The 22,855-nt window shown below is 36.6% G+C and overlaps 1 protein-coding gene across 2 annotated transcripts in view; it reads left to right on the forward strand.

Moving 5' to 3' along the window:
- Positions 1 to 22,855, forward strand: part of TTLL5 (tubulin tyrosine ligase like 5) — a 276,452-nt gene that overhangs the window by 65,018 nt on the left and 188,579 nt on the right. Inside the window, exons 13-18 of one of the 2 annotated variants that reach the window (XM_069489040.1) lie at positions 3,931 to 4,012; positions 6,603 to 6,664; positions 7,824 to 7,918; positions 10,173 to 10,214; positions 17,252 to 17,365; positions 17,651 to 17,742. In XM_069489040.1, the coding sequence (XP_069345141.1) occupies positions 3,931 to 4,012; positions 6,603 to 6,664; positions 7,824 to 7,918; positions 10,173 to 10,214; positions 17,252 to 17,365; positions 17,651 to 17,742 (487 nt within the window). The remainder of the gene's footprint in view (positions 1 to 3,930; positions 4,013 to 6,602; positions 6,665 to 7,823; positions 7,919 to 10,172; positions 10,215 to 17,251; positions 17,366 to 17,650; positions 17,743 to 22,855) is intronic. The other variant, XM_069489049.1, reaches the window with a different exon arrangement.

A 22,855-nucleotide genomic window follows, 5' to 3' on the forward strand; every position in this document is an offset into this window, starting at 1 on the left:
ATAATATTGTAGCCATGAGAATACATGAGATCACCCAGGAAAGAGAAGTAGAATTAAGAAGGAAAGAGACCTGAGGATCTCACCATGAACAAATGTACCATTGACTAGCTGAGCAGAAGAGAAGGAATAAAAGGAGGAGAGGAAAGAGGAGGAGAATCAGAAGAGAGCAGTGTCCTGGAACCCAAGGGAGAAGAAAGTTCCAATAAGTGAGGGGTGGTCAATAGTTTCAGATGCTTGGGCTTGGCAGTAAGGTGGTCTTTGGTGATCAGTCAATTGTTAGAGAGCGGGAGCAGAAGCAAATTCTTTTGTGTGGGGAGTGAATAGGTATTAAGAAAGTTCAGACAGCTAAGTGTAGATTGCTTTTTCAAGAAGCTGTATTAAAGAAATAGGGAGATAAGGGCAGGTGAAAGTAGGAGGTGAAGTTAAGCTTCTCCTTACCACTGGCTAGTCTAATTTTCAAGTTTGTTTTGGTTTGGCTGGAGGCTGAAGGAAGTATTTCTTACCAAGGAATCCTGTCCTGGGGAAATGTTTAATAAGATACTATCACTTGAGTCCAGGAGTTCAAGACCAGCCTGAACGACACAGCCGGACCCCATCTCTACAAAAAATGGAAACATTTGCCAGGTGTGGTAGACCGTGCCTGTAGCCCTGGCTAGTCGGGAGGCTGAGGCAGGAAGATTGCTTTAGTCATGCTCTTCCCTCATGATGAAGACAACACAGACTAACAGAGAGAGGAGCTGTCAGAACCAGAAAAGCCTAGCTTGCCTGTACCCATTAATGACAGGAACACTGGTATATCTTTTTTGGGATACTGAAGATTTGAAATTCTAAAAACTGCTGCTAAAACACACAACATTAAAGGGTGAAGAAGTTTAATATTCTTGCTACAACCTATTCCTTACCTTTTAAAATCTTTATTGTCCATAGAAAATACCAATCATAAGTTAAAAGTGTTATTATAAGGACTCTAGTAGCCTGCCAAAGACCTAAATTATTTTTCTTAAGCTGAGTTGATTCTTTTAAGAGGGAAACCTGATACAAAAGCTATCTTTTCACCCCATTTTTCTCTCCTAATTCCAGCTTTTTAGATGAGCTGGGCTTTGCACCATGTTAACAGTGCTGTCACATACTAGTATGTGTTTCTTCTTCAACTCTTAGATGGTAGTAGGTCTCAGCCTGGTACATGTACAGATGAAGTTAGAGTTGAGGTTTGCTTGTTTAGTTTGGCCACACTCTCCATGGAGATTGTTAAGCACTAACAGGTTTTATTCTTTTGAGTGAAAATTAATTTAACACAGTGAAGGCTGTTTTTTCTCTAGGTCATTTTTTTTGTTTCTTTTACTTCCCAGAACATTGGTTCTCAGCCTGTCAACTGAGATTCTTGGGATTTGCCCCTGATTGGGAAAATGGTTAAGTAAATGTGATAGCTGCTCAATGCACGGTGTTTAAATAGTGGGCCTTCCTTATTTTGTTTTTTTGTTTTCTTAGACAGGATCTCACTCTGTCGCCCAGGCTGGAGTGCAATGACCTCATCACAGTTCACTGCAGCCTCAAACTCCTGGCTCAGGGGATTCTCCTGCCTCAGCCTCCTGAGTAGCTGGGACTATAGGCATGTTCCACCACACCTGCTTATTTTTCTGTTTTTTGTAGAGACAGAGTCTCACTCTCTTTCAGGCTGGTCTTGAACTCCTAGCCACAAGCGATCCTCCCACCTTGTCCTCCCAGAGTGCTAGGATTACAGGCAGGAGCTACCTCACCCAGCCTCATTGATTCTTAATTTGATTTGAATTTGTGGCTGATTCTGCAAATCTAATCAATATGTACATCATTATTTTTACCCTCATTCCTCTTACTATTATTAATATTACCACTACATAAAACAGTTGAATCCTTTGCTTATGACATATTATTTTTCTTGAGTCAGACATTCTGTTCTCTCTTGTGTAATGATAACATGGACTTGTAGACTTTGCAATTATATTTTTCCTTTAAATGCCTTATTTAGTGCTATACTGCAAAAGATTTTTCTCAGGTTAAAGGGGGAATATTCTTTGGGATTGCTGACGATTAGGTCAAATATTCAGAAGACTATTCTAGCCATAAAAGCTATGAATTCATTACCAAAAGAAGGTAGGTGAAAGAGTTTTCCTTTTCTTTACATTTTACAGTATAGATAATATGTAAATTTTGTGTAGTTATACGAAGGTGAATCCATCACAAACTCTTGTATAGTTTGTGATTATTTTTGCAAATTAAGTAGAATCCCAAGTAATTGCTATGAAAGTCAAGTTATTCATGGAAACTTCCCTAGAGGGTTTAGAATATGCATGTCTGCAAGAATCCATACTGCATAAATAGGATATAGGTTTACTGTGCATCCACATATGACAGACAGTGATTAATAAAGAGCCTAAAGGAAATCAAAGGGTGCTAAAGAAAGAGAGAGAAATGATTTCTCCAGGTTCCATAGTGTAGAGTCTTGAGGTCAACCAGGTCTTCAGATTCCCATTCTAGGATTCTTGGTACTACATCATATAAAATCAGACTTCCTGTGTTCTGGAAAAGAGTCTTTGGAAGCCCATCTTTTTAGAATTATTTTCTGCTTTTTTTTTTTTTTTTTTTTTTTGAGACAGTGTCTCACTCTGTTGCCCAGGCTAGAGTGAGTGCCGTGGCGTCAGCCTAGCTCACAGCAACCTCAAACTCCTGAGCTCAAGCGATCCTCCTGTCTCAGCCTCCCAAGTAGCTGGGACTACAGGCATGCACCACCATGCCCGGCTAATTTTTTCTATATATATTTTTAGCTGTCCATATAATTTCTTTCTATTTTTAGTAGAGATGGGGTCTCTCTCTTGCTCAGGTTGGTCTCGAACTCCTGAGCTCAAACGATCCACCCACCTCGGCCTCCCAGAGTGCTAGGATTACAGGCGTGAGCCACTGCGCCCGGCCTATTTTCTGCTTTTTAAGAGGACTGAGAAATAAAATCTTAAAGCAAGAAAATTTGTATGAGAATTAGTTTCTGGAAAATACCTAGTTGTGTTCTATGGGTGTAAGCTCTGGCCTGTGACCTTTAGTCAAATAGTAAGCAAGGTAGTCTTTTTCTCTTGGAGGAAAGGTATAAGCAGTTTATTTTAGGGACATGGGATGGGATGTTTGGGAGTGAGTGGGACTTCTGAAAGTCTGATATATTTTTTATATATATATATATATATGTGTGTGTGTGTGTGTGTACACCAAGGACTGTGCACTATTGTGATTTCTGTAGAGAGGGTCTCATTAATGATAATATGAAGGGTTCCAAAATTACCCTCTCATCCCTGAATTTGTTAAATGAAACCGGGTACCCTGGGAGGAAATCCTGCTCATGGGTCTGTCTTTGCTCCTCATAACAGTTGTCTTCAAAGGAAAATTGAAACCGTGGGAGAGAGAAAAGAATAAATATATTTTACATTTAGATGTCTCCTTGACCTAGGTTGCAAAAGCAAGACCCGGGTCTAAGAAAATGTGATGGCAGGATCCTGGAGAGATGCCTGCAGTAGATTTTTCTGTGTTCAGGGTGTGGCAGGAAGGTGGCGGGGGAGGACAATCCTGAGCAGGCCCAAAACAGCATTGTTTCATTCCTTTTCCCAACTTTTTTTTTTTTGTCCATAAACACAACAGAATCATGCTTGTTAACTCTTCTAGAGTCAAGTTCCTCTGTTTCTTGGGAACATCAATAGAATGGATGATAGAAACAGTAGAATTTCATAGCATTGTTTTCTTATTATCCCTAGAACTTGATTAATTTCTCTTGAACTTGAAAGAGTCTCTGCTTCTACTTACTACTTATGCTCAGTTTCTAGCTTCTGATGGGAATTGATTGGATTGAATCTTCTAGATCTTTGTATGGTTGTAACATGGAAAATGATCTTGTGTATTGTGTTGTATTTCTAGAACTCTATGGCTTTGACGTGCTGATAGATGCTACTCTGAAGCCGTGGTTGTTGGAAGTGAATCTTTCTCCTTCTTTGGCTTGGTAAGTCAGTTCCATCAGCTAGAAAAGCCTTCAAGTAGCACTAACACTCTTTCTGTCTTTCTGTCTTTCTGTCTGTCTTTTTTTTTTTTTTTGTCATTTCTCTTGGCACTAGATTTTTTTCCTAGTTATTAAAGATGACTAGAATTTCTTAATTTAGATGGTTTATGGTATATTGTCAAATTCTACATGACAACCATGAATCTATGTCTACCTAGTCAATTTTTAATATATGTTTACTTTTATTGGGCTTCTAAGGGATGATTCCTCCATTCTTCTTCCTCTACTTCTTTTTTATTTTTTTTTTGGAGACAGGGTCTTACTCTGTTACCCAGACCGGAGTGCAGAGTACCATGGCATCATCGTAGCTCACAGCAACCTCAAACTCCAGGGCTCAAGCGATCCTCCTGCCTCAGCCTCTCAAGTAGCTGTGACTACAGGCACGTACCAGCATACCCAGCTAATTCTTTCTTTTTTTTTTCTTTTGTAGAGACGGGGTCTTTCTATTGCCCAAGAGTCTCAAAACTCCTGGCCTCAAGTAGTCTTCCCGCTTTGGCCTCCCAAAGTGCTAAGATTACAGGTGTGAACCACCATGCCCAGCCCCTCCATTCATTTTTATCCCCAGTTTTTAAAAAAAAAAAATTTTGTAGATATTCCCTTAAGGCTACATAAAGACATACAGTATTATATTTCTTCTATTACCAAAAGTTTATGTAGACTCAAATCCACATATACTATAAAGATATAAAGCTGGACCCAGGGCAGTGTAGATAATATCTGGTCCTTTTACCCTGTCCCATATTCTGGTATTTATCCAAGATTAAAGTCTAAAAAACTTTCAAACAATCTTAAAAGAATTTTTTTTTTTATCCAAGCTATTGTTTAAAAGAAGGAAAGAAACATGCGTGGGTGTGGTGGCTCACGCCTATAATCCTAGCACTCTGGGAGGCCGAGGTGGGAGGATCACTTGAGGTCAGGAGTTTGAGACCAATCTGAGCAAGAGTGAGACGCCTTCTCTACTAAAAATAGAAAAAATTAGCCGGATGTGGTGGTGCATGTTTGTAGTCCCAGCTACTCAGGAGGCTGAGGCAGTAGGATCACTTGAGCCCAGGAGTTGGAGGTTGCTGTGAGCTAGACTGGCGTCACGGCACTCTAGCCCAGGTGACAGGGTGAGACTCTGTCTCAAAAGAAAGAAAAGGCCGGGCGCGGTGGCTCACGCCTGTAATCCTAGCACTCTGGGAGGCCGAGGTGGGCGGATCGTTTGAGCTCAGGAGTTCGAGACCAGCCTGAGCAAGAGCGAGACCCTATCTCTACTAAAAATAGAAAGAAATTATATGGACAGCTAAAAATATATATAGAAAAAGTTAGCCGGGCATGGTGGTGCATGCCTGTAGTCCCAGCGACTCGGGAGGCTGAGACAGGAGGATCGCTTGAGCCCAGGAGTTTGAGGTTGCTGTGAGCTAGGCTGATGCCATGGCACTCACTCTAGCCTGGGCAACAGAGTGAGACTCTGTCTCAAAAAAAAAAAAAAAAAAAAGTAAAAGAAAGAAAAGAAAAAGAAGTAAAGAAACATATTTTTCAATGCCAGAGAAGATTATTCTTACATTTGCAGCTACAGCCAGAATTTCTATTAGCTATTCACTTCTCTAAACAGAGAGCCCTAGAGATTTATGCCAAAGACCACCCAGCTGCTGAGTTTTTAAGGATGAAAGATATTGGCAAAATGCCAAGTAATCAAATAAAGACAGATTGACTACTTTGTGGAGTGGGAGTTTGGCTTAACCTCAATAGTAAGGTGTAGAGCTAGATATTAACGTGCTTCAGATGTTATGCTAAACTTTTGTCAAGTCAGCCTTTCACAGATTGCCCAGTAAAGTGCATTATACCATGTTAGAGGTCCCCAGAGTGATGCATTGGGTACAGCAGCGAGAGTAGTCTGGTTTCTGGAGGAACACCTCCATGCCAAAGCCAGCATGGCAGTCACTGCCACAAGGAGACCTCTTGCTTTTGGTCCGTGTTACTTTTGTTTCCATGTGGGTTCCTGCTGTATCATCTGGTGAGACTTTGGTATGATTTGTATTTTTTCGTCCTATTTGCAAGCCTGTAAGCCTAAGAAGATTGATTTAGAACAGAAAATGAAGACTTAAAAAAAAGTACAAAGGTGGCCAAACTTTCTTCTTTTGCATATGAATGTGATTCAACTATTGCAGCAATAAAAAATAATTTGAATGACAGCACACTCATAAAAGAGCATGCTAAGAGAACCTCTAAAATCCATGGTGATAATGAAGCAGTATTCCTAATTTGTGCAAAATTTGAATTGTACAAGACCTTCTGGAATAAAAAAAATTGCATGTTAAGGAATCAGTGCTTTGGTGCTGGGCCTGCCTTCCTTAGGATGAGTTTAACACCGGGCTTTTATTTCTAGTATTTTGGCCCAGATTTCTTTTTCTTCTTCCGTGGATTTAATGTGCTTTATGTGTTGCTCCTCATTGACATATGGAAACTTTGCTATATTGGTGCCCATTAGGGGGCAGCTATTCCATTAACCTACAAAATTATCAATTACTCTTTTCTTTCTCTCTTCTGTTAGTGATGCACCTCTGGACCTAAAGATTAAAGCCAGTATGATTTCAGATATGTTCACAGTTGTAGGTGAGTAGTATTGTTTTCTGAACTGGACTCACAAAAATAACCAGAGCATCCATTTTGTCAGACTCCATATGTATTGCCAACTGGCAGTTCCTAAGCCATGCTGAATATTTTGTACTAAAAAATTATATTTTCAGGGACATGTTTACATGTTTCTACTCCCCCTGGCTCCATTCTGTCCTGAGGCTGAACCACAACTAAGGCTGAGACCTGGGGCACAGGAATTATGAGCTGTGGAAGAGAATTAAGCAAAGATCTGGAGAAAGTATATTTTTCTCTGAGCTGGGAAAGTGAAACCCACTGAAGAAGCCTTGTTACAAAGGAGACTGGTTATATTTCTGCTAGCCAGTCTCTACTGATCTCAACACGATCTGTTCTGTAGTAGTTATAACCAAAGCAGCCCAAGGAAGAAATCCCATTTTAAGTAGATAAGCCAAAACTTTGAAATGGAGGTGTGCAGTCAGGTGGGTATGATGTAGGTTTGTTGTTTTTTTTTTTGAGTACTATAAAAAGACATAATAAAATTTATTTGAGATGAACTAGTACCTGATGTACCAGCAAATGCTGTAAAACTTGGCTACTTTATTCTCCTTGGAGGAAAATCTGCTTCTTTTTAGGAAGTAAGTGAAATTAGCTGAAGTCCAATTTCTAAAGTCATAGATAATCTACAAAGCTTATTTTAAAAGTTGCCAATAGATCACCTTCTACAGTTTCAGAAGTAGATCATGTAACAGGACAAGACTGTGCACTTGCTTTTGGATTCTCCCTGTAAAAACAATATTATTTTTTGGTCATTATTGAGGAAATCACTTTAAAATAACGTGTTTTTATTAATAACAACTGTATTTTAAAGTGGTGATTTGCACATTTATTCTGAGGTTCATCAAAAATCTACATGTCTTTCTCAATGAGAATCACATTTCACCTACACACCAGCAAGGTGGATTTATCTGCATATTTCTTTTTTCTTCTCTCCAGTTATGGTGGTTCAAAGTTGAAGCACAATGTGTGTATGGGAGACTTGTGCATAATCCTTTTGGGGTGGATCTCTGTAGTATTTATGACAGTGAAACTGAGTTTGTACATCTAAAGAAAAGGTACACCCAAACCTGCTAATTTCTTAGAAAATGGTAGGTTTTAATGTTGCCCATTCCCCATTCAGGATTTGTGTGCCAAGATCCTGCCCAACGGGCATCAACCCGGCCAATTTATCCCACCTTTGAGTCTTCCAGGCGAAATCCTTTCCAGAAATCTCAGGTAAGCAAATTCAGCAGCAGGGAGCCCAAAAAGAGGCTTTCTCAGAAGTGACAGCTGATGTCATTGAGGGAGCTGAAGCACTGTGGATATGAGGTCATTGAGCAGGAGAATTTGGGGATCAAGCTAGACAGCAGACTAACAGCAATGCTTTCAATGCTTTCCAACACACTTAATTCATTTTTTGTTTTGTGTTTTCTCTTAGCTGCTTTTTTTTTGTTATCTTTCCTTTTTCCATTCTCCCTCCTTTTAAAAAGCACCTTTTCCCCCTCAGATTGACATGCTCAAAACAAAGAACAGAGAAGGAGCCTACTAATTCTTACTCATTATTGCATTCTTTTTGATCTTCAGACTAGCTTCATAAAGATGATGCTTCATTGAAATAGTATTTTCTCTGCAAGTAATTCTCTTCAAAAGGACCCTCCATGATCATGAGTTGATTGAGGCTAAATGAGATGAATGCCTAAAGAAAGTTGTATATCTCTGAAACATCATTTGACCAAGCAATGCTCCAGTCTTTGTGTACTCTGCATTTTTGGTCCAGTTAAACCAATCAGCTAATGCTCCTGTTTACTCGATTTTACCATCTTGTCAGTCCTTGCCTGTTTTGACCCTGCTGGTTTCCACTTCTGCATCTTTGACTTTAACATTTCTTCTTATTTAAAAGATCCACCTCCCTCCTCTCTTCCAATCTGGTTTAAGTACTTTGCCTGCTCAGAAGTTTTGGAGATCTTTTCTTACTGAATCCATCCTACTCTTTCATAACCTTTACTTTTCATTTCAACATTATTTACTTTTCTATATTGCATTGTTTTGCATTCATTGATTTGCTGCTTTTAAATTGTTCAGTACTCCTCTGCTAGATTGTAAGCTCTTTGAAGGCATAAATAGCTGCTTCTTCTCCCCTCCCTCCTTTCTTTCCCTTTCTTCTCCTCTCCTTTTATCCCTCCCCCACCTCCACTTTAGCTCTCTATTCCTCTCTTTTTCCTCCCACCCTCCACTCCTTTTCCTCTTCTTGTTCCTTTGGCTTGCTGGTCTCATTTAGAGTAGTGCTATTTCTGTTTGTCAAGCTCATATACTATTGTTAATTCAGATAATTTGTCATTAGAACAGGATTTTCAAAGGCAACACCTATGGGGCTTTCAGGCAGGTGATGTAAATGAATAAACAGGGGCAGGTGTAATAATGCTAAGAGTGATGTGACTGAGATAAACTGGAGTGTGCATGCCTCATCTAAAGGGGCAGCTGCTTTACTGATGTGCTCTAGCTGATCACTTCATGCATAAGTGTGGGCCAAGTGTTGTGAGATCTTCCTATTGTCAAGAGAAATCAGAAATTTTACTTTTAAATATTGGCCAATAGTTCATTAAAAAAAATACTTGCAGGCCAAACATAATATGTCTTTGAGCTAGATTCAGTCTGTGACCCCCACTCTCGGGTGATTCTCTAATTAGTGTTGGGATGTGGAACAGGGTTTACTATATTTTAAGAGGTCTTACCTTGATTAGAAATGAAACTAGGCAACAGTGTTGTACTTGATCAGTGCATCAACACAGATCAAAGAATTTCCTTTAATTTTTAATAAGAAAAAGTAGATGATTAACATAGCTATACTAGGAAAACTTAATTTAGGTAAACTGTTTGCAAATTCCTTTGCAAACTATTTCCTGCAGTATCTGTGGCAAGAGCTGCAGGATTGCATATAAAGGATTGTCAATGTTTCTGTGCAGCTTTGACACAGTTTCTGCCAAGTGTCACTTCTAGAGGTAGCTGTATGCCAACTTAGATGAACTGATCCCTTTTCTTAGGTTGCCTGTCAGCTCTTATTGGCAAATCTTCGCAGATTATAGAGAATCTACTGAACACTTGTTTTGCTAACTGTTGGGTAATGACATGATTTCATCTGTAAGTAGCCCACAGGACACTTAGATGCAGGCTAAAGGAACTATAGATCATTTGTGTGTACTGTGTGAAACACATTTGTCAGGTGGACTAGTTAACTTCCGGATCTTCAGTGTCTGGTAGTAGGATTGTTTCCTCAGTGGTGAGATGTGAAAGCTGGGATATATATGGCATAGGAGAAAGCAGTGTGAAAGATGATAAATGCTCTAACTTTCCAACCAGAGTGTAGGGCTTTTACTTTTTGTCCCTGCTTGGACATTATTTTTTCCTTTTTTATATCGTAGATGTAGGAGATGGAAAATGTAGGCATGTTAGGAGAAGATAAGACTTTATTCCCTTTTTCCATCTTTTATAGCGTCCAGTATCTGCACAGTTTCAGTCATCAAACACCAAGCAGGTAAGTTCTGGATCATTTGGAGATCTAATTCACTTTTATTTCCATTCCCCAAATGGAATGCCTTTAGCTTAGTTTTTCATGGTACGTATTTTATTGTACCTGCTTTGCACAGTTTAATAACATAAAATAAAAATAAATGCACAAGATGTCGTCTTGGTTATAGAATGTAAGAGTAGAGGATGCAGGAATTTAGGAATCCTCTTTTCCCGTCACGATTATGCTGTAATGGAAGCATTTGAATTTAAATGGTGAATAGGGCTTAGAGGCAGGCATATCTATCACTTTGATCACAATATTCCAGAAAGGAAATATTACAGTTCACAAATGAACTCTGTTTTGTTCAGACATCTTATGAAACAAACTATCGCCAGTAGCTTTATATTAGAAACATTTTCACATTGGGTGGCGGGCTGTATTTGAGCTTCTTAACAGATGACATTTCATATACTAATATATAGTGATTTGCAGTTTATGAATCTTAGAAACTCTGCCATTAGTGTCTCAGATGCTACCTTTAAAATAAAGACAAATATCTTTCTCTCGGAATCATCAGCATTTGTTCTCTTAGTGTTCTTGTTAGCAGTATTTGAGGTTAACTATCACTTCTTCTACACAGACTTTTAAAAATATCTTTTTGTAGTAATAGGCTAGCAGTGGGGATTCTGCTCCTGCTATTTGATACTTTAATCTGAGGGATATAGATGTTCTCCTACATAAATGTGTCACTGTGACTATTAGTTATTTAGCAAAAAGCTCCAGTATATTTGTTTTGGCATTTGTACTCTGTGATGCAGTTTCTGGTAAGCTTGGAAGCTTGAATTGTAACTTTCTTAGCTACTGTTTCTGATGAAGTGATTTATATGGTTTATATGAATCCAAGAAATAAAAAAAAAAATTGTTACTGGATGCCTTGTCTAGTATTGGTAACTGGTTAATGTGGTTCTGTAATATGAATTTTGGTGTTTAGTTGGTAGAATTCAAAACTGTGTAATATGCAGTGCTTTATCTTTAGTAAGTGCTTAAGTATGCTAGCTGCTATCCATGGCAAAAAAATAAATAAATAAAACAAGGCTGTTGACTTCAAAGAGCTTACATTCTAAATATTCCTTGAATTATTCTACTTAAAGGAGAACATTAGGAAAGGAGTACTCTTTCATAGACTTCTGAGTAACTCTAAAGAAGTGTCTTTGATATGCAGTTCTAATCTTAATTTCTCTTTATACATTTTACTTCCGTTGCATCTGGTTGCATTAGTTGAATTGCCATAGGTTACAATAGCCTTGTTGGAGAGCAAGGCCTCTCTTTAGTAGTTATATGTTTGAACACTTGCTTACTTGACACAAAACCTTTCTGGTTTTAGTCAGCCAGATTTATGCATGTTGGATTCTTTGACTCTTACTGTTCTTTGCAGTGTTCTACTTTGTCATTGTCTTTCTGTTAATGTAGTACTCCCAACTCTACAGTAGTTTCATCAGAGCTAAGTAAAGATAAAAAAAGGAAAAGAAAGGAAAAGAAATTCCCTGTTCTATTTAGACTACATTGTTTTCTTTTTCTGTTGCTGTAAAATTGTGAAGTCTCTTTCTTCTTTGCCCTTTGTCTGCCTTTTCCGTTTTAATCTGTTCTATCTACATTTCTCCCTTCCCTTGAATGTCTGTGGTTCACATTTTCTACCCACCAGAAATTGTATTTATCGCATGGTGTTGTGGAAAGAACATGGACTCTAGAATCAGATAGACCTGGATTCATATTTGATTTCTGCCAATTACTAGCTGTTAGACCTTGGGCAAGGTCCCGTACCTCTCTGAGGCTCAGTTCCCACAGCTGTCAAATGGGGATATATAATAATATATGCATGGAGTTGTGGTGAGAAGGAAGTGATAAAACATAGGTAAAATATTCAGGATAGTGCTGGACATGTATAATAGTTTATACTCAGAAAATGTAGTCCCCTTCATACTTTTGAATCCTATTTTGATTTTCCTTTTCCCATTGTCATTATCTGGTTTTATTTTGATATTCAGCTATTTATAGTCAGGTTTTTCACATTTGCTGTCATCCGCATTTGCTGTTTTATTTATTTATTTCTCCTTCCAGATGTTAAAGAAGATTCTAAATAATGCTTAATTAATACCCATCCTGGAAATCACTTATTAACTTGATTCACTGCTATTAATATTTATCTTATTTTACAGTTATGGGTTTTAACTGTTTTTAGTTTTTTGTCAATGTATTATAGTCATTATATTATGGCACTAACCCCTGATTAGAAATATAACTTAGAATAAAAATTTCGTCAGATTTTCTTAAATGCTTCTCTAAATTCCAAAGACATTAAAATATATTTGCTGTCATCCTCTTTTTTTGTAATTTTGTCCTGAAAATTAAACTTTTTGAGCATTTTAAAAATAAATAATGCAGCTTCCATACTGTTCTTCATGAGGCCATTAAATGTTTATGGATTTTTTTCTTTTAATATTTGTTCCTTATTTTACTAGGGATTTGAGTTAGACTTACCAGGCGGTAATCACCAGGAGCATACTTCTTACATTTTTGAGGATTGGTACCTCATTTGTTTTTTTCTAATCCTCTGGTACCTCCTCAGTTCTTCATGATTTTTCAAACATAATTGTAAGTGGTTTTGGTAAGTTTTTTTATTTTTAAAGCCAATTCCCTTAATAACAAGATGCATGTCTCTCAGACCTGCTGACTTACGTTTATTCCAAATTTCCAGATGTTGCGTAATCTCTTTTTTTTACTGTAACAGAAGCCTACTTACTTACTTTCCTTTCCTCCCAAATTTCAAAGTATACTTCTGATTATCATTACGTTTAAACCTTCTCTTAGAAGCCATTTTTGTCCACTTCCTGTCAGATTTCTTGATGGGTCATTCTTTTCACTTTTTTTCTTTCAGTTGATAGCATTAATTCATATTGTTTTTTTAAACTTAATTTTACCTTTTATTTTCTAGATGGCAGATACATCACATATACATTGAGCTATTTCTAGTTTATTTACTTCAAAGTTTGTAAAACTGCATTGGGAAATTTTTATTCTTTGCATGTGTCCCCTGTCAAACAGATTTTATTTTTTCCCCTCAATTATGATATCTTTTAGGATATCTCACCTTTTTTTCCTATTCCACTTTTTATCAGATTCTTCTCATCATTGTTACTTGCCAGTTTTCTTTAAGCTGAAAATCATTTTTATGATTCAACATCTGTTTCTTGCTGCTTTGAGTGGGGACATGAGATTACTTGTCTCAATAATTTTACATTCTCAGTCAGTTCTTCCTTAGCAATAGTGATGAGATAGGTAAAGATTTCTTGTCTGGGTAGATTTCTGAATCATAAATTGTACTAATGACAATTTAATATCTTTGGTGCATGTTTCATGGCGGAATTCTTGACAGTAATTTGACAGTTTAAAATTTATCTGAACACCTGATAGTTTAATTCATATGTTATCTAGCCAGAAGCAGTTGTTCTCTTTAAGTTTAGAAGAGCCTTATTTCCTTAGTGCATTCAGTCAACCCTTGGGACTATGTGGATTTATTATTATATCTACCACCCAGAGAATGTAGCTGATATGCCCAAAGTCAAAAGCACAGACTGGCTTGCATTTGGACTGTTTTGCACTTGTTTTTATAGTCCCGATGGCCTTTCAAATCAGTCTGATTCTTTTTTTTTTTTTTTTTTACCTTTGCCTTGCTTTTTAATCTCCAAGTGTGTCTCCTTGATGCTCATAAGCATTTTTTCCCCCTTCCTTATCGTTTCTTCTTCCCTACTCTCTTTCTCTGCCTTTTCTTGCACTTGTGTCTATAATTAAGGTTACTTTCTGTCCTTTCTCAAACCTCCCAGATACCCCAATCAAAAGCACAGTCCTGAATTCCTACATGCCTTCTTCCCTACCCCAAACAGTCCACATATGTGTATGTACACAGTAGCTGGAGCTAGCATTGTGGACTGTGAGTAACTAAGGAGTAATAGTTGTGTATGGGAGATAACTCATTGAAAGTGATTGGCAGAGAAGTTTGAGAGTTTTGGGGTGCTAATTCATTGTTTACAGGGACCAGATAGTAGAAGAAGGTCGCAATGTCATTATCTCAATTTCTAAAAGCTAAGAATATTAAAATCCATTTTTAAAAACCCACAAAAATTGGAGGTTCACATTAGATGTCATTCAATAGTGATTTGACCCATGTTCTTATAAATACAGCCATGTATTAAAACTATTCTAATAGGTAATAACTATTTCTTAAAATATTTTTCATTAACCTTTTAATACAGATTTTAGTTTGTCAACACTATTAAATAACATTCTTTCTGTTCTAAAATACTTTATAAAAAATCTATATTTTTATTATGTTATTTAAATGAATGCTTATTTTTTACTCTTCTTGTATAATTTAAGACAACTTTAAAAGCCATTGGGTAAGAAGGCCACTTGACTTGGGAGGATTTACTGCTAATGGTTTTATGATCAGGGATATGCTGTCATGTGTGAACTAGATAAGTATTTTTTGGTAAATAAGTAGTGTGTGATCATGAGAAAAGTTCCCAAACCATTCATTTAATATTTTTGCTTTTCCAAATTATACATTAAATAAGTATTCACACTTTTTATTTTATTTTATTTTTATTGATACATAATAATTGTACATATTCATGGAGTACATGTTATATTTTGATATAAGCATATAACATATAATGATCAAATCAGGGTAATTGGGACATGATACACCTGAAATATTTATCATTGCTTTATGTTAGGAACATTTGAAAACTTCTAGCTTTTCTGAAATATAATAAATTATTGTTAACTATAGTTTCCCTATTGCACTATTAAATACTAGAACTTTTTCCTTCTATTTAACAGAATTACCCCTTCACCAACACCTCTTCATTAGCCCTTCCCACCACTCTTACCAATCTCTAGTAGCCACCATTCTATTCACTACCTTCTTGAGATCAATTTTTTTTAGGTCCCATATATGAGTGTCAAAATGCAATATTTATCTTTTTGTGCCTGGTTTATTTTACTTAAAATAAGCTTTTTGAAGATTTTTAAAAAATTATTGTATAGGTTTCCTTTCTAAATCTTTGAACTTTCCTCTATAAACCCTCTCATTTCAATACGTATTGTTTAATGTATTTCCAGAGAATGAAAGGAGTTAAAATATTTCCTAAAATCATTCTGCAAAATTCAGTTCTGACCATGATTGATCTGTATGTCCGCACTTTCATTCATTTATTCGTTCAACAAATATTTATTGATCTACTCTGTGCCAAGTACTGTGTACTATTCTAGATGCTGAAGACACCACAGTAAAAGCTACCCAGATAAAAGTCCCTGCACTTCACGTGTTGCTTACATCTATCTGTTGATTTCTTGACTTTTCTTTATATAGCTATCTCATCTCAGAGTTGCCTATCAGAAAATTTAGTTTTTATAACTCCCATGCTAGCTTTGAAGATGAGTATGTATTGGTATCTCTTGTGTTCAAAGGTAAAACTGTTTTTGGTTATTTGTGTATGTGGGTATATTCATTTGTTTGGGCTGCCATGACAGTATGCCACAGACTAGGTGGCTTAAACGATAGAAATTTCTTTTTCACAGTTCTGAAGGCTGGGAAGTCCAAGATCAAAGTGCTGGCAAGGTAGATTTCATTCTGAGGTTTCTTTTATTGGTTTGTAGGTGGCTGCCATTTTGTTGTATGCTCACACGGCCTCTTTTTTGTGCATCTGCTAGGGTGGGGTGGGGGGCAGACAGGGAGAGGGAAAGAGGGAGAGATTAAGCTTTCTAGTGTTTCTTATAAGGGCACAGTGTTTCCATTAGACTAGGGCTCCACCCTCTTCACCTCATCTAACCCAAATTACCTTCCAAAAGCTCTATCTCCAAATGCCATCACATTGGAGCTTAGGACTTCAACATAAGAATTTTAGAGAGACATAAACATTCAGTCCATAACAATGAATATTGCTGAAAAGGCCAAAAGTTAATTACCAAAATGCCTTTCTATGGATAGTCTATACATAGAGAAAGATGAACAATAGTTCCTGACAACAGGGCTGCTTCTCTTTGGTTGAGTTACTTCTAGGAATCTAGAAGACAATTTGCACCCACAGTTGGTGAATTATTTCTGTTCTTTCTACTTGGCAGATTTGTCTTATTTTATCTGTCACTTCATCTATTTCAATAATAGTATATTATCATGTTTCTTTCATACCATCTGATTTCCTTTGTTACCTTTCTATTTTTCTGTTCGTATAAAATTAAAATCCACTTAAAACTTTTGTACTCAGATGAGGTCCCTCATCATCATTCAGAGGCTGAGATACCAGATCATCTTTTGGAACGAATGATGAACGTGGCCCATTTGGCTGCCTCCTGGGAGTACTTCCCAGGGCAGTCATCCTTGTTCCAGGTCTCTTGAAGTCCAGCAACCACAGTGTTTCCTAAGTTGTAGCCTTTTGGTCACAGCCCTGTTCTGTGTCACTGATGACTCTCATCTCAATATTTCCCCCCTCAAGCTCTAAAACATCTCACAGCCCAACTTTTTCATTTATGGTATAATAGGTTATTCCTTGGTTTTGTGTCTTATGTCTCAATTCTCTTAACTCTCCTTCCCCAGTGCTAAAAAGAATACATTTACTGAAATAAATGCACACTTTTCTATTGAGACTCTTTTCAGATTTTTTCCATATCCTTGAAATACTGGATGTACTCTAAAACCAAGGTTAGGATTAAGTACTAGCTTAGAAAGTCACATGGACTTCATTCTTTTTTTCTGTGTGTTTCTGTCTCAACCCATAGTGTTTTTTCTACTATTCTGTTTTCTCTTCTTGCCTTTGAGCTTACTAACTTTCATCTGTTTCCCAGGGTTTCAGGCTAAGAGATTAACTACAGAAAATGGGCCATGGATTTGAGCTTATACATACTAGGAAAGATAATGATGTGAGGGAATGAACAAAGGGAAATGAGGAATGATGAAAACTGTGTTTTAAAAAACTTTATTATTTTTATTTTCTTCTCCTTAGCGTTCCCGTCCACTCTCTGCCAGTGATGCGGAAATGAAAAACCTTGTGGGCTCAACCCGGGAGAAAGTGTCGGGGAAGTTAGGTGGTTCTGTGCTTGGTCTGTCAATGGAGGAGGTAAAGATAACTCCTTTTCAGGCCTTTGTGGGTTAACACAGGATTCAGTGAAAATGAGTGAGTGATTCATAATATTCATGACAAATTCATATCTTATATTGAAAAGGAAAAATGCAAGATGGGGGAAATTTTTTGTTAGGAAACAGTATTTTAAATGGAATTAACTTCTCCCTCCATGTTTCTTTCATATTGTTGGATCATAACTCTTCCTTTGTCGTACAGCCACATGGATTCCAGTTTTCAACATAGGTACTCATTTTATTCATTTTCTTTTCTTGCATCTAGATCAAAGTTTTACGGAGGGTGAAGGAAGAGAATGATCGGAGAGGTGGATTTATTCGCATATTTCCTACATCTGAGACATGGGAAATATATGGGTGAGGTGACTACCTTTTTTTTTCTTTTAAATCTGTACCTCAAGTTCATAGAATTAAATTAACTGTGACACACTGTCATATTGCTCCCCCCACGATGCTTTCTTATTTTGTGTATTTATTTATAATATGATGAATATTATCTAACCCAAGAAATAGATCATTAACAGTACTTTAATCTACCCGTATATTATTCCTCTCTTTTTTAAAATCCCTCAGCTAGCTAGTTTAATCCTAACTAGCTCCCCAACCCAGGGTCAGACGTTGTCATAAACTTTGTATTTGTCATAACTTTGATTTGAAAAATAAAAGTGTTCTGTCATCTATATGTGTGCCTAAGCAATATAGTGTTTAATTTTAATCATTCCTGAGATCTAGTTTACATGTAGTAAAATGCATCTATTTTAAGTATACAGTTTGATGATGATTTTTGACAACTACAAATACCAATTTAACCACTGCCACCACCACAATCTGTGTCATCACTTACATAAGCCCTTCCTGGCCTTCCAGTCAATCCTCCCCATCACCTCAAGCCTTAGATATCGACAGATCTGCTGTCTGTCACTATAGTTTTTCTAGAATGTCACATAAATGGAATCATACAGTATGTATACTTTCACATCTAAACTCTTGTTCGGCATAGTGTTTTTAATGTTTACCTGTGTTGTTTTATGAGGCAGTAGTTCATTCCTTATTGTTATGTACTGTTTCATTGTTTGACTAGACCACAATTTGTTTATCCATTCATCTGTTATGGAACATTTGGGTGTGTCCAGTTTTGGGATATTATGAAGAAAGCTGCTATGAACATTCATGTGTGGACTTATGATTTCATTTCTTTTGGGTAGAGTCATCCCTCAGTATACTCAGGGAATTGGCTTTAGGACCTGCATGTATACCAAAATCTGTGCATACTCAAGTCCCACAGTCGGCCCTGTGGAACCTGTGTTTGTGAAAAGCTGGCCCTCCGTGTATGCAGGTTTTACATCTTGTGAATACAGTGTTTTTGATCAGTTTTTAGTTGAAAAAACCTATATATAAGTAGACTCGTGCAGTTCAAACCCATGTTTTGTGTGTGCTTTCAAGGATCAAGTGTACCTAGGAGTGGAATAGATGGGTCATTTGGTAAGTGGTGGTACCATTTTACATTTTTCTAGTGATGTATGAAAGTTCAGTTGCTCCCCATCATTGGCAACACTTGGTATTGCCAGGCCTTTTCAGGCAGTCTAGTGGCTGGGTAGCATATCTCTTTGTAGTTTTAATTTACTTTTCTCTGATTAATAATGATATTGAACATCTTTTCATTTGCTGTTAGCCATTTGTATATCTTCTTTTTCTCCATTTTAAATTTAGGATTTGTAATCTTTTTATTACTGTATTATAAAGGACTATTTTTTTTTTGGAGGCAGAGCTTTGCTCTGTTGCCCAGGCTAGACTACAGTGGAGTCATCGTAGCTCACTGCAACTTCAAACTCCTGGGCTCAAGCGATCCTCTTGCCTCAGCCTCCCTAGTAACTATCTATGACTATAGGCCCATACCCTAACACCCAGCTAAGTTTTCTATTTTTAGTAGAGACAGGGCCTCACTCTTGCTCAGGCTGGTCTCGAACTTGTGGGCTCAAGCGATCCTCTTGCCTTGCCTCCCAGAGTGCTAGGATTACAGGTGCGAGCAACCTTGCCTGCCATAAAGGACTCTTGATACAAGGCGTTTCTCAGATATATATTGTGAATATTTTCTCCAAGTCTGTGGTTAGCTTTTTCATTTTTATAACAGTGGCTTTTGAAGAACAGAAGTTTTAAATGTCAGTGAAGTCCAGTGTAACAAATTTTTTGAATTCTTATGCATTTATGCATTTTGTGCTTCCTGTCTAAGAAATCTTTACCATCACCAACTTCGCAAAGCTTTTTCTCTCATATTTTCTTTTGGAAGTTTTATCGTTTTAGCTTTTATATTTTGGTTTGTGATATGTATTGAATTAATTTTTGTGTATGGTATGAGGTGAAGTTGAGGTTCATTTCTTTCCAGATTGATGTCTATTTGATCCCGCTCCATTTATTGAAATTATCCAATTATGTTGGCATCTTTATTGAAAATCAATTGGAATATATATGTGTAGGTTTATAACTGAAGTGTTTTCATAGTTTCATTGATCTGTATGTCTCTCTTGATTGCTGTAGTGTTGTACTAAGCCTTGAAATTAGGTAGTGTAGTCTTCCAACTTTATTCTTTTTCAAAATTATTTTGACTATGTTGTGTCCTTTGTGTTTCCAAGGGAATTTTAGAATCCCTTTGTCAGTTTCTACACAAAAGCCTACTGGCTTTGGTTTGATTGCATTGAGTGTATAGATTAATTTTGGGAGAGTGGACATCTTAATAATATTGAGTTGCATTTTCCAATCCATATGAACATGATATGTGCCTCCATTTATTTAGGTCTTCTTTTATTTCTCCTAGCAATTTTTTTTATTGTTTAAATTTTTTGCTGCAACCCTCAGTGTCTCAGTGTCTAACAGTGTTTTATATTTTTCAGTATAAAAGTCTTGAACATGTTTTACTAAATTTATTACTTAGTATTTCATGCTTTTGGCTGATAATGGTATTTTTAATAGCTTTATTGAGGTATAATTGACGTACAATAAGCTGCATATATTTGAAGTGTACAGTTTGGTAAGTTTTCACATATGTATGCATCAGCGAAACTACCACCACTATCAAGATAGTGAACATCACCTTCAAAAGTTTCCTTGTGCCACTTTGTAATTCCTCTCTCCTGCCCTTCCCTGCCACACCCTGTCCCCAGGCAGCTACTGATCTGCTTTCTGTCGCTGAAGTTTAGTTTGTATTTACTAGAATTTTATATAAATGGAATTCTACAGCATGTTTTCTTGTCTGGCCTTTTCATTCAGCATAATTATTTTTAGATTCACACATGTTATAGCGTATATCAATGCTTTAATTCCTTTTTATTGCTGAGTAATATTCTATTTTAGGCACATGCCGTAATTTGTTTATCCTTTCATCTATTGATGGACATTTGGATTGTTTGCAGTTTTTGTTTATTACAAATAAAGCTTCTATGAAGATTTTTGTACAAATTATTGTGTGACTATGTGCTTTCATTTCTCTTGGGTCTACTTGTGGGGCCAGGTACAGTGGTGGATGCCTGTAGTCTCAGTTACTTGAGAGGCTGAGGTGGAAGGATCCTTTGACCCCAGGAGTTCAAGTCTGGCCTGAGCAACATAGTGAGACCCCATCTTAAAAAATAATATCCTTGTGCAGTGACTGGATCATATTATTGTGTATGTTGAACTTTTTTAGAAATAGCTGTACAGTTTTCTAAAGTGGTTGTATCATTTTACATTGACATCATAAGTGTATGAGAGTTCCAATTCCTCCACATCCTCACCAACAGTTGGTGTGTTCAGTCTTTTTAGTTTTAGCCCCTAGGAGGTGTATAGTGATACCTTATTATGGTTTAATTATCTCTTCAATTTTCTGGAAGAGTTTATGTAAAATTGTTATTATTTATTTCTTGCATGTTTGGTAGAATTCACTGTTGAAGCCATCTGGACCAGGAGTTCAATTTCAATTTCTTTAAGAGACATAGGCTCTTCAGGTTATCTATTTCTACTTGAATGAATTTTGGTCATTGGTGTCTTTTAAGGAATTTTTTCATTTCATCTATGTTGTCATACTTATAAGCATAAAATTATTTATAATATTCCCTTATCCTTTTACCCTCTATAGAATCTGTAGTGATGTTACCTCTCTCATTTCTGATATTGGTAATTTGTTTCTTCTCTCTTTTTATCTTGGTCAGTCTGGCTAGAGCTTTATCAATTTTATTGATCTCAGAGAACCAGCTTTGGTTTCATTGTTTTTTCTTTTCTTTCCTCTAGTTATAGTGCATTGATTTCTACTCTAATCTTTGTAATTTTTTTCTTCTGCTTAACTTTGGTCTTCATTTGCTTTTCTAGTTTTTTTAGGTGGAAGCTGAGGTCGTTGATTTGAGACTTTTTTTCTCTTATAGGTGTTTAATGCTATAAATTTTTACTAAGTACTGGTTTAGTGGCATCCCATATATTTTGATTGTTGTGTTGTTGTTTTCATTCTATTTAAAATACTTTTTAATTTGCCTGTTGATTTTCTTTTTGCCCATGGGTTATTTAGAAATATGTTACTTAGTTTTCAAATATTTGGGATCTTCCCAGAGATATTTTTTGTTACTGATTTTTGGTTTACTTCTGGTGAGGTCAGAAAACATACTTCAGTCTTTTTAAATTTACTGAGATTTGCTGTATGGCCCAGAATGTGGTTTATGTTGGTAAATGTAACATGTACATTGAAAAGAATGTATATTCTGCTCTTGTTGGATTTGTAACTGTTTATTAGGTCATGGAGATTGATAGTGTTGTTCAGATTTTTTTTTTCTTTTTTTTTCTTTCTTTTTTTTCTTTCTTTTTTTTTCTTTCTGTTTTTTTTTCTTTTTCTTTTTTTTTTTTTCTTTCTTTTTTTCAGCTCATTATGGGGGTACAAACGTTCAGGTTATATATATTGCCCATGCCTCCCCATCCCCCCGAGTCTGAGCTTCAGGTGTGTCCATTCCCTAGACAGTGCACATCGCATTCATCATCAATTATTGAGAGACTGGTATTGAAAACTTCAATTATAACTATGAACTTTTAAATTTCTCCTTTTGGTTCTGTCAGTTTTGCTTCTCATGTATTTTAGAACTCTGTTATTAGGTACATATGCATTAGGTTCATTATGTCTTCTTGATAAATTGACTTCTTTTTTTTAATTTCTTTTATTTTTTATTATTTTTTTTTATTTCAGAATATTATGGGGGTACAAACATTTAGATTACATATAATGCCTTTGCCTCAACCAAGCCAGGGCTACAAGCATGCCCTTCCCCCATACAATACACTCCACATCCATTAGTTGTGAGTTTACCCACCCCCACCACCGCCCTCCCACCTGACCGGCACCCAGTGAATATTACTTCCATGTGAGCACCTTAGTGTTGATCAGTTAGTACCAATTTGATGGCAAATACATATGGTGCTTGTTTTTCCATTCTTGTTATACTTCACTTTGAAGGATGGGCTC

The sequence above is a fragment of the Eulemur rufifrons genome, chromosome 2 (assembly GCF_041146395.1).
Source record: "Eulemur rufifrons isolate Redbay chromosome 2, OSU_ERuf_1, whole genome shotgun sequence".
NCBI lineage: Eukaryota > Metazoa > Chordata > Mammalia > Primates > Lemuridae > Eulemur > Eulemur rufifrons.